The following is a 12,194-nucleotide window of genomic DNA, read 5'->3' as shown; positions in this document are numbered from 1 at the left end:
TGGGGAGACAAGGCAATCTTCAATTAAGGATGACAATGGATTGGGTTTTTACTTGTTTCCCTAGGCTAAAAATAGGTTGGGTGAAAACCAAATCATATTGTCCTTGTATCGGTTGCGATGGTGGATGAAGATTTTATTTGATATGTAATTTTAACTATTTTTTTTTTGGTTAATCTATTATATTATTCTAATCATTATAAAACAAACCCGAGGATACAAACTTAACTTTTCAACTACATTTTCTTTTCTTTTGTAATAAAAAAAAATCATTTCTACAATTTTTTTAATATATATATAAAATTATTATTATAATATTATATCGCAAATCCAATGAATTTCAATCCAAGTTTCTAAGGTTTGATTTTTTTTTATATAAACACGAAAAAAATAATGGTAATTAATTATTATTAATAAGAAATATATGAAATTAGTATGTTAGAGCTCCTGTGTATCCTTATCAAGTACCAAGTAGCTAGTATATGATATAAGTTAGGTAATTGATGTATTTGTTTTTCAACATCACATAATATAATTAATAAATTTGAAGAATAAGAGGCAAATAATTCAATACTAGATACATGATTTTTAAACATAAAAAGTCCTTGAACAATTTTTTTTCAACATCACATAATATAAATAAATTTGACGAATAAGAGGCAAATAATTCAATGCTAGTTACATGATTTTAAACATAAAAAGTCCTTGAATAATTTATATATAATTATGTTAATCATTAGCAATTTTTTAATTAGTTTGCTTGTGTAATGTATAATGATGTGATTCCATATATATTCTTAAATCACATTCAGCATTAATAATTTAATTAAATGCCCTTAAGAAAATAAGATTATGTGAGATTTATTCGCATAGTTTTTGGATGTAATTTTACGTTTTAGAAGATTGAATGTTTAAGCAGCCATAAGATTGAGCACTCACGAATTGACTTATTGCAGCCTTTAATTTGCTGAACACAATTAGTTTGGACAAGATCAACATGAATACGATCACCATACAACAAATCAACACGAAATTCTCAAGTCAATAGACAAAGTTTTTGAACACTGAGTATTATAAGGTTTTAGACAAAGTTATACCTACATCATGAAATAAAAACATTATTTTATTATTCTGGTCCAACCATGGCAATCAAATCTTATGGTCTTTTGAATAAATCTCCCTCCCTAGACATGCCTCGATCAAATTGAGGTACAGTCATGGCCCTACTAGGTGATAATGTTTGTTGTAGGTAATCCTTTGTGGTTGGATTTTCTTACAGCTAGTCAATAGAACTAACGTTTGGACTCTTGATATATCTTTCTTTTTCTACAAATCCAGCTCTCCGGACTCGGTCTGCCAAAAAAAAAAAAATTAAAAGTAGGTGGTTTAATGGGTCAATGGAAAAATCTTAAGGTAAGTTTTTTTCATATGTAATTCTAACGAAAAAAAATAAAAAATGTTTTTATGTATGTATTAACCGATTTATTTCTAAGATCCAATCATTGTTTAGAGTTGTTTTGTTGTTTCTTAACACTTCCAATAAGCTTCATAGTTCTAAAACAATATTGTTAAACCACAAGAACACCTTCGATTTTTCATATTTACAAACAATTTTGTAAAGTGAATTTCTTGCTATAAAAAGCATTGCATTTAAGGTTTTGTTTTAGATTTTTTATATGGTTTTTTCAAATGTCAATAGTTTTCAAAACCCAGAGAAAAAATAACCAAAAACAACTTGCTGGCATTACCAAATACATATATAAAAAGTATTTTAATATTAAATTAAATAAAATTAGAAGTTGTGATGGGTATAAGCATTGGGAATCAAAGTTGGTAAGAAACTCATTAACCTCACCTGGAGCAAGTCAATCCTATAACGTAGCACAATCAAAATTAGATTTATTAGTTTTAGAAATGAAAGTTTTTTTTTTTGTATTTATATTCACAGTTCTTTCTATATTATTAATGTGCTCATGAACAGAAATAGTTTATTAGAAAAATTCTAATTTATAATTTGTTGGTAATAAATATAATGATGAATTTACAGACGAACAAATCATCTTAAAAAAATTTACCTGCTTTATTCTGTCGATATCTCTATCAGTAAATTTAATATATCACTAACAGGAAAATTATATATAATTCCATTGATGTTTATATTTATTTATCGGTATATTCATCAGTAAATATAATATATAACCGACAGAATACCATATGTAATTTCATTAGTATTGTTTTTGTAAAAGTTTTACATCATCGTAATGGTTGACTTTTTTTATTTTTTATATATTAAAAGAATTTTTTTATTGGTGTTTACTGATAAATATATATAAAAAATTATTTCATTTAAATTCATTGTAATATATTGATAGAAAAATTTGACCCATATTTCTATTTATATTTTTTAATTTTCTAGTAGTAAAAACATACCAAAATTCCTATGGGACACTTAATTCCTTCGATCTTTTCATCATCAATAATAATAATAATTTAATCACCATAATAAAAATCATCATACCTAGCACCGACAATGACTTCATATCCAACTACTACCATTAATTGTTTTCTAAAAACTGTTTTTGTCTTTAATGATCTAAGTTCTTACTTCATGTTAATTAGTTTACGATAATCATTTTTGTAATTAAAGGGGTTCAACGGATAAGAATGAAGGGTTCCAAAGGTTTCATAGAGTCAAAAAGTATTTTATTTTTGCAGATTTCAACGCCTTGCATTTTTTGCCTTTCACATTCTACATATCATCGCCTTTTACGTGTACAACATGGCAGCATTGCACTACGGGGCCCCTTTGAACTTCTCCTTTAATTAGTTCTGCTCTGACTTGTTTTCTTTATAAAACACCACCAAATGCATGACAAAATCATAGTAATATTTAATTTTGTTTGGATTAAGTTTGAGTGCATAAAAAACAAGCTTTCAAGGGATAAACTCTAATTAGTTGAATAATTAGTACCAATTTCAGTACTTTTTATTGTTTCTCTTAAGAAAATGATTTACAAACAAAATAATCTATCAATTTATTAGTAGCAAAATGTGAGTTTAATGGATGATAAATTATTGGTTTAATCTTATACATGTTTGTATAAAAAATCTATATAAAAGTTTTGTAATCGTATATATAGCATCACATTTTTAGCAATTCTACTCGTATTCAATAGAAAAGGAGTTCTGAAAATGTATATGAGTGATCATGCTTGCTCCACTTTGTATAAAAAAAATAAAAAAAATGGAGATAAAAGAAAATATATGCACCATGCTTTTCATTTTCATTTCTCTCTCTCTCTCTCTCTCTCTCTCTCTCTCTCTCCTACTTTATTCTAATTACAAATGCAAAATATTAGACACAGAAGAGATTGTTGGATTTGAAATTGAATTCTTGCTAGTAAATGGTAAGTTTTCAACGAGGGTTGCCTCTCTAATCATTATCCTCATGTCAAGAATCCACTCATGCAACGTTTAACCCCATCCAAAAGGAATATAAAAGGCCAAATGCTTTCTTGGTGTGATTGGATAAGCATGCAAAGAATTCTTTTTACAAAAATAGCTAGCTAGGTACCCGTAGATGCACATCAATAAAGATGGAGTACAAAAGTAAGAGCTAATATATCGTGATTTTGGGTGGTAGAAAGATTTAATTTGTTGACTATATTATTGTCATGCAATTAATGGTCACATATATAAGTCGGATCAAGATGTTTGCTTTCTCTGTGGTCTCAGATTCGAGCCATGTGGTTGCTCATATGATGACCACCGGAGACTTACATGATCGTTAACTTCAGGGCCTGTAGAATTAGTCGAGATGCGCGCAAGCTGATCCAGATATCCACGTTAAACTAAAAAAAAAATATATATATATATAAGTCAATGACTTTCCAAATCATTTCCCAAATATGGACTTTCCTATTAAATTATTTTTTTTATGAATGAAAATCGCCCTTTTCCTCTAATATTTAACCCCAAAATCCTCCTTCAACTTCCTAGTTTTTTCTCTAATCTCTCATGGCGGCAAGATTAGCGGATAACTCTTTTGGCTTGGGTCAGTCGACATAAGCTCTTTCACATGGATTCGGGCATAAATCAGGTTGTCCTTGGGGAACGACAGATATAATGACCAAGTCGCTCTTGTTCATTAAGTTTGTTTCCCACATGATCCAAAAGAAGGTCATGGGAGACGCCATTAGTGCTTTTTCTTACCTCTCAATTCATGATACTAATCTTTGAAATGGCCGTTGAAATAAAGGCCCCCACTCATGGAACTCTACCTAGGAAATCACTCACCCTCCACCGTTTAAATAAGATAACCTAACCATATTCTCCTCCAACACTAGCTAGGTCAATCACGAAATTATTTTTTTTTAAAGAATGGTCAATCACAATCTTTGAAATGTCTGTAAAGTAATCACACCCACGAAAGGTTAATTAATATGATATTGGAGTAGATATTATCTCTTCAAGATCATACATCATGGGTGTTTCCCATGGAAATAAATAAAGGTAAAAGGTAATTGTCATTTTCGTGGATATAAATTTTATCGAAGGATTGCTTATGAAATCGTCAAGGGAGACGAACACAAAACGTGGCGCAAATCATTGGATGACATATAATAATGAAACTTTTCCTTTTTCACCCCATAATTCCCAACAAGGATTCGGAAGTGGGTCCGTGGAAGGCTAAGAACACCATAATTAAACCATAATCTTTTCTTACCGTTCGTTATGAGGTTCATGAAGAAGATCCCACGAGTTGTTGTCTCAAAACAAAAGAAAATCTGTAACACACCAGTAAAGAAAATAAAATTTAAAAATCTATCCATGTTTAATGAAATCGAGTGAAAATTAATTTATAAACACATATTAAAAATAAATTTATTATGTCTTGAGAAAGGAAACACAAGAGAAAAGAGGTGAACGAGGGAGAAAGAGACAACCTTTTTAACTGCCGCATCGATGTTGTTTTTCTGATCATAGCCAATAGTAAATGTCACAGGATATCTTGATTTGGATGGCAAGGTCCTGCAGACATGATCATATCCATAAATCAAAGATTTGGATTAGAGAAGAAAATGTACAGTGTCAAGGAATTACTCAAAAGATCCTTAATCATATAAATGTAGCGCAACACAAAAGAAAAGAGACTATTTCCTTAATCATATTCCATCAAGAATTATTAAGAAAAATATTGTCACTATTTCCACAAAAAATTATCACCAAAATATTTTTTATTAACATTTCTATTATTATTTGTTATTTTTCTAATAGTGATTTTAACAACACAAAAAAAATAAAAAATTTGGTTATGTTTATCTTTCCTTTGTTGTAAAGTCAATTAATAAGCTCTTTACTTTATCTCTTTTTGTTACACAACCTAGCCGATATGAATTAACAATGCAATAACTAATTATCAATTCCACATACTTTTTATTTTTCATCATAATAAGAACTAAACAATAAAATTAACAATAAATAATAAATACTCAACTAATTATCCATTATTTATTCAATTTAAAGTTATCCAACCTAAATTAATATATTTTAATTGTTATAAATTAATTCCACAAAAATCAAATTTCTCCAAACTTCCAATTTAACAATAAAATTGACAAAATATAAATGATACCCATTAAATTACTTATTATTTCTTAAATTATAACACACCTAAGTTACAAATCAAAATAAATTTCCTCTAAATTCTAAACAAATTAACCTTAATATACAAATCATGTATTGATACAATAAAATTATGCAAGGAAAAGAAGTAAAATACTTAAATATTCAAGCCAACTACAAATACTACAAAGAAAATAATCAATAAATTAACCTAAAACAAAAATGGATTAAAAAAAGACAGGTTTGCTTACTTGGTGTAGTGAAAGTTCACAAAAATTGAAACCAAGAGAAGGAAGCTGACACTACTGACAGATTTAAGTCGACATCGATGGCTGAATTTGTGACGAGAGTGACTAGATTTGCTAGAAAATATATAAGGATGAATTGTTGTTTATATATATATATATATATATATATATATATATATATATATATATATATAGAAGATTGAAGAAGAAAAGGGGGGAGAACTGTTGGATTTCAATTGATTTAAATTTGCTAATGAAATTTTCATTTGTAATTCTGTTTGGCATTGCTGACATGTCAAATTACTAATGAAATTTTTATTAGTTTTTTTATTTTTTCTATTCCATCACAATCTTCATCGGATATTACCAACAACAAATATTCCACCAAAAATTACCAATAGAAATGTTTCATTGTTATTTTCATCAAAAAATAACAATGAAATATTATTTGCTAATTTTTTTATAGTGAATTTAACAATCACAAATTTGATTATCTTAATCTTTTATTCTTTTATTTTTAAGTTAAGCTCTCTACATTATCTCTTTTCATTAAGCAACCTAGAACAAATCTCTCTAGATTCAATTTAATGAATGAAACAAGTAAAAAAAGGATATAGGTTGAACCAAAAAATAAACACACAAGCATGGTTTATAACTCTCGAGTTATATTCCACGTGCAATCAATTGAAAAGCTCTCATAATCTATGATCACTATTTGTAACTTAGCTTTTAGAATTAATGACAAAATATACCAAAATCCTAATATAACAGTCAAATGAATATCATATTGACTTTGTTGTTCCCCCAATCAACAAGATGGTAATTTTTAATAATGAAAATTATAGAATATAAAAAAAATCAATTATAAAGGGATAAAAGAAAATTCTGGAATTTATTGATCGGAAATAAACATGTCCAGAGTTTTGAAATCATCCCTATCAAAAGAGATATTTAGTTACTCGTGCTTAAGAAATTAAACATCAAATTTATAGAAAAAAATAACAAGCTAAAGAGAAAGAAATTAGATAAAACTTGACTACGTGGTTAGATCTTAGATCTTATCTGTGGAGATTTTGCCTCTCTCTTGATTTTCACATATGTTTTTTTTTTTTTCCTTTTTTTTTCATGAACTCCTCTATTTATAGCAGTTTTCGTAATTATCTCTAAGAAGCACATGTCCAAGTTGAATTAAACCAAAAGTCATCCTTATCTATTTTCAAGTTCCAAGCTTCGTATATATTAGACTGCATTATTGAATCAATAAAATAATTTCATATCACTTAAATAATTTGATCAGCAAATAGAAAACATGACAACTAATTCCTTAGAGTTTTTATTTAGATTTCATCCAACCTATTTAAAGACAAGATTTGAGCTTTAAATCATCTTTTCTTAGATCCAATAGCATAAATTAAGCCCAAAACTCCTTTTCAAAAATAATAAGTAAAAGATGCACTTAGAGTGTTTTTCACATTAATTTGAAGCTCAAAACTCCTTATTATTTATTTCCGTTTAGAACACATGCAAACATAAAAGAATAATAAAAAAAATCAATAAATGAACAAAGAAACATAGAGAAATTAATAAATTTTTTTTTGTAAAATTGGACACTTATCAGCTATAAAAGACATTGACAAATAACATGTCATTCAAATGATCAACTTGTCATTTATTAATGTTTTGCAACCTAGGCTAGTGTTTTGGTTTGGTTCTAAGCCTGGTTCTCAATATATATATATATATATACACTTCTTAATAATTTAATTGTATTAAAAGTTTGGTTTTCATTTTATTAAATTAATAAAGAGAAATTAATAAATTAGTGATAATTAAAAATGAATGAATTAAAGTAAATTAGTTTTTTTTATAAGTTAAATAAAACTAATTAACAAATAGGAAGAATTTTTTTTCTACCGGATAATTGAGTTTTTAACATTATGAACTATTTTTGAAAAAATAATATAATAATTAAAATATACAAAATATAAAGAAATGAAAATTGGTCATGTTCTTTAAAAAAAAATAGATTTAATGATGAAAAAATAGAGATTAAACGTTAACATAAATCAGGATTTTGTGACGAAGTTATCATCTTACATTCTCAACTAGGTTTAATTTAAGTTATTTATAAATAAATAAAAAGAATCTCATTAAGGTGAAAATAATAATTTTTATTTATTGTTCCTGACATTATAAGTTGATGGATTACATATTAAATATAAAATAATTAAGTTTTATTATATTTTGTCATGTACTTCTTTCTCATTAACCAAGTATAATACTTTATATTTTAATCTTTACTCTATTTCTTACATTATTATTAAATATAATTTTATCTCCATCTCTTGTATTGTCTCGTACTTTATATCCTATGTACCCTTGTCTCTTGTTTCCTGAAATAATAATCAATCAACGCTCGAAATATACATTCATCAACAAGACATAAGACATCCATGTCCTCATGATTTTTGGTCTTACAATGTTGTTTATATCTCTATTTTATTTTATTTTATTCTTTTCAATCAACCCTCACGCCTTATCCCTTGAATAATCAATGTGGTTTGAATCAAATCATCAAAAGCAGCAGACACAAAATCTACACTTTCTTAAAGCACGCCTTAATTCACTCCCCTAAAACCTACCAAACATTAATCAATCAATCAATTAAGCACACCGAAATTCATCATAATTAATCAAAGAAAATAAAAAAAATTAACAGGGGACGAATTTTATATTCCTATCAAACAAGATCTAGTTTCGTATTAATTATACTCGGAAAAAAAAAAGAGAAGAAAACAATATCCTTCCCCTAACATATATAATTCTTTTTTTATTGTATTTTTTTCTCAGATTCTCACAACAAAATCAAGAAAGAAGCAGAGAAAAAACCCAGTATAATTACAATCCCTTCCCAAAAAAAAAAAACAATTCCAATCAAGAAACAAAATTAACCTTTCAAGATTATCTCGAGAAGCCTTGTATATTTACAAATCAAAACAGAGGCCTTCCTATGATCTTCCGCTTAATCACGCTTTGGGCTGGTGGGGGTGAGTTTGTGTGTGAGAAAATGGATAGAACCTTGGTCTAGAACTGCTAAGGGATAACCCCGTGGTATTAGAAGTGGGGTCAGTGGTATTATTCTGGGTATTGGTTGTGGTGGTGGTTGCGGTAGTTGCTGTGGCAGAGGTGGCGGCGGCGGCAACTCGTTCACAAGAGGGGCACATGGTGAGAGTAGTGGCTGGGAGTTGCATGTAATAAGGATTTGAAGTCTTTAAAGCTCTTAATTCTTGAAGCTCCTTGTGTAGTCTTCTGTTCTCTTCTGTTAATGTCTCACAACATCTCTTCAAGTACTCACAATCCACTTCAGTTTGCTTCAGTTTAGTCCTGCAAATCAACACATATCAAGATTAAATATTTACATTAAAACTACTATTTACTTTATTAAAATCCAAGCCAATAATTAATTAATTACCTTGCTCTTCTATTTTGAAACCAGACTTCTACTTGGCGAGGACGAAGATTAAGCTCCTTAGCAAGTGCAAGCTTTTGTTTCTACACCATGATATTTAATTAATTAAAGAAAGAGATTAGCAAACTAATCAAGATGGAGAAACAAGTTAATCACAAAAAAAGGTATTGATCCTTAGACATGATTCTCTTACAGGAGTGAGGGTATTGTGTTCTTTGAAGCTTTCTTCAAGAAAAGAAGACTGTTCTTTAGAGAGCCTGAGTTTCTTTCTAGCACTACCATTCTCCTCTTCATCACTGGCTCTAGAAGAAGCCCTCTCGGCCTGATCAGCTTCAATATTTGATCCGCTTCCACCTTTACTACTGTAAATGCAAAAATCCATTTGAAAAGAAGAGGTTGCACTGTTTGGTGGTGAAGATGAAAGGGTAGCCCCATCTTGATCAGCCTGATCTTCATGTACCATAACAGCAGAGAATCTATTCACATCAAACCCTCTTGACATGTTACCTGAAGAGCCAGCTTCAAAATTAGTCCCTGCAAAAGAAGAAGAAAAAAGGGCAAAATTTCAAAAACCAAAAAATATATAAAGAAAGCAAAAGGTTTGTGAATAGGATGGTTTGTTGAGATGTCTGGTTCAAAAACCAGATAACAGGAAAGAAAACAAAAGGTTTAGGTACCAAAAAGTGAAAACAAACGAAAACATTTTTTTGGGGGTAAAAACAGTGCAATTGACAGATTATAACGATACAAAAAAAAAAAAAAACAGATTATAACGCAAACGGAAAATCTCAAATATTCAAAGGAAAGAAAAAATGGTTTTGGGTACCATTATCAGATGCCAACGTGAGGATGCTGTTCTGGTTACGAGGGACAGGGGTGTTAGGGAGAAGATCAAGCTGGATAGGTGGATCAGTACTGGTATCTACAGTCAAAATTGTTCCCTTGTTGGCTTGTACTGTTGCTGTTCTTGTGTTTGTATTGTCAGAGTTATGATCAATATTATTGCTAAGTTTGTGATCATCTTTATCTTCGTCTTCTTCTTGTAGGGTGTGATTTGTACCAATTGATAAACCCATGCAAAACCCAGAAGTGACTTTGTTGGTGAGCTGTGTAGATTTCTCCATGAACCCAAATGGTTTTGAAGTAGTAGCAGCATCTCCTAAGCTTAACCCAAGCTCCATTTCTCTTTTATTTTGCATGAATGAAGAAAATGAGAGAGGAAAGAGTTTCTGAGTCAATGCACTGGGAAGAGTCTTTATAGGGGGGGGGGGGGGGGGGGTGTTCCGTGCCTTCCTACCCTCCGTAGTCTTTTCCAATAATTGCATTGACCGGGAATCGGAGATAAGTTTTTTAACATAAATTAATAGGTTTTCAAGTAAAACAAAAAACCTAATTATTAATTTAAAATTTAATATGTAAGCTTAATAAAATAAACTAAAAATTATATTTATCAGTAAATGCTATAAAAAAAATCTTAATATTAATTAAATATTAAGTCGTGTAACTAAAAAATAAACACAAAAACAAATATTGATAATGCGTTATAGTAAGCCTTTTAAATTTTTTAACTTAATTATAATTTAAATTTCATTAAAACAAAATATTTTTTTAGTAACATTTTTTTTTCTTATTAATATATTTAATTTAAAAAAATATATATAACATTTTTTTATATGTTATTTATTTAATTGAAAACAAAAGTATTCACAAGAAATGCAATGAAAGACCGGGTTGATTTAAAATTAAAAAATATATATGCATCTCTACTAAAACCTCTTTTGTTTCTTTAACGTGCTCTTTTTTTGTTTATTTTTTAAACAACATTCTATTATTATTCCATAATCAAGTTTCAATTCTAAAAAAATAGCATCCTACTAATTTTAATGGGGTGTATTAAGAAATATAATAATAATGATAATAATGATATACTTGTGTGTTGTTACAAGGATTTTAGTCGGTCATTCTTGAAACCTTTCGACTCAAATCCTTTCCCTGTCTTGGTTTTAACTTAAACAATGTGACGGTTGAGTTGATGTGATCTCGTTGACTTGGTGAGTTTAAAAACAACCTAAAAAATTAGTAAAAACATGGATTGATTTCAAATAATTTAAAACGACATTTGTTTTTTTAATGTTAAGGCGACAACATATGAGATCAATTCGGGTTAATATATCAAACTCGCGACTCGGGTCATAGACTTGACTGAGTTTAACAAGTTTGTTTTCTCTGAAATTATTTTTTTATCTAATTATATAATAAAAAAAAATAAGCAATTACAGTGAAACAACTATGTAAAATAAGTAAAATAAAAATAATAGGTTGTTCAAAAAGAGTGATTGTTTGATAAAAATACAAATAAAATGAAATTTAATAAAATAATATTTAAAAGCCATTCTTAACTCATCTAAGAATTATTAAAAAATAAATATATTATATGTTAAACTATTTAATTTTTAAAAAAGTAAATATTAATTGTTGGAAAACATTTAAGAAAAAAATAAATTAGATGTGCGGTCCTAGGTAGCATGTTGTTTGTACCGGGGCCAAACAACAAGGAGGTGCTAGTTTGTTGAGACCTATCCAGAATAACTTAGAGGTGCCAAGCCATTTGGGCCTAGCCCTAATAGCCTAGAGGCATGATGTTAAGGCTTAGCCTGAATGACATGGAGTGGCAAGCTATTAAAACCTAGCTTGAATAGTCTTGGTTTTGTTTTTTTTTTTTTTAAATTGTATCATAAATATATATGATAAAAATCCTAGAAATAAATTTATGAATAAGATGTAGTATTAGTGATAGTTTAGAGCAAGGTTGTTAATTTCGCTCCGGTTGATGTTATGTTTTTTCAATTGAAACG

General features: G+C 28.7%; 1 protein-coding gene across 2 annotated transcripts; it reads right to left on the bottom strand.

The window, feature by feature from the left end:
* Nucleotides 1–8,685: 8,685 nt before the first annotated feature.
* On the bottom strand, nucleotides 8,686–10,586 carry LOC7488162 (homeobox-leucine zipper protein HOX11). 2 transcript variants are annotated; one of them, XM_024608326.2, is made up of 4 exons: nucleotides 10,166–10,586; nucleotides 9,533–9,846; nucleotides 9,343–9,422; nucleotides 8,686–9,254 (listed from the first exon to the last, which is right to left on the bottom strand). In XM_024608326.2, exons 1-4 carry the CDS (start codon nucleotides 10,536–10,538, stop codon nucleotides 8,897–8,899), a joined length of 1,125 nt encoding a protein of 374 aa, XP_024464094.1. In that variant the 5' UTR covers nucleotides 10,539–10,586; the 3' UTR covers nucleotides 8,686–8,896. The 2 variants fall into 2 exon arrangements, with proteins under 2 accessions (XP_024464094.1, XP_002314223.2); XM_002314187.4 differs by having other exon boundaries at nucleotides 9,533–9,873; nucleotides 10,166–10,583.
* Nucleotides 10,587–12,194: the final 1,608 nt, after the last annotated feature.

The sequence above is a fragment of the Populus trichocarpa genome, chromosome 9, assembly GCF_000002775.5.
Source record: "Populus trichocarpa isolate Nisqually-1 chromosome 9, P.trichocarpa_v4.1, whole genome shotgun sequence".
Classification (NCBI taxonomy): domain Eukaryota; kingdom Viridiplantae; phylum Streptophyta; class Magnoliopsida; order Malpighiales; family Salicaceae; genus Populus; species Populus trichocarpa.
This window is presented reverse-complemented; position numbering and strand designations above follow the sequence as displayed.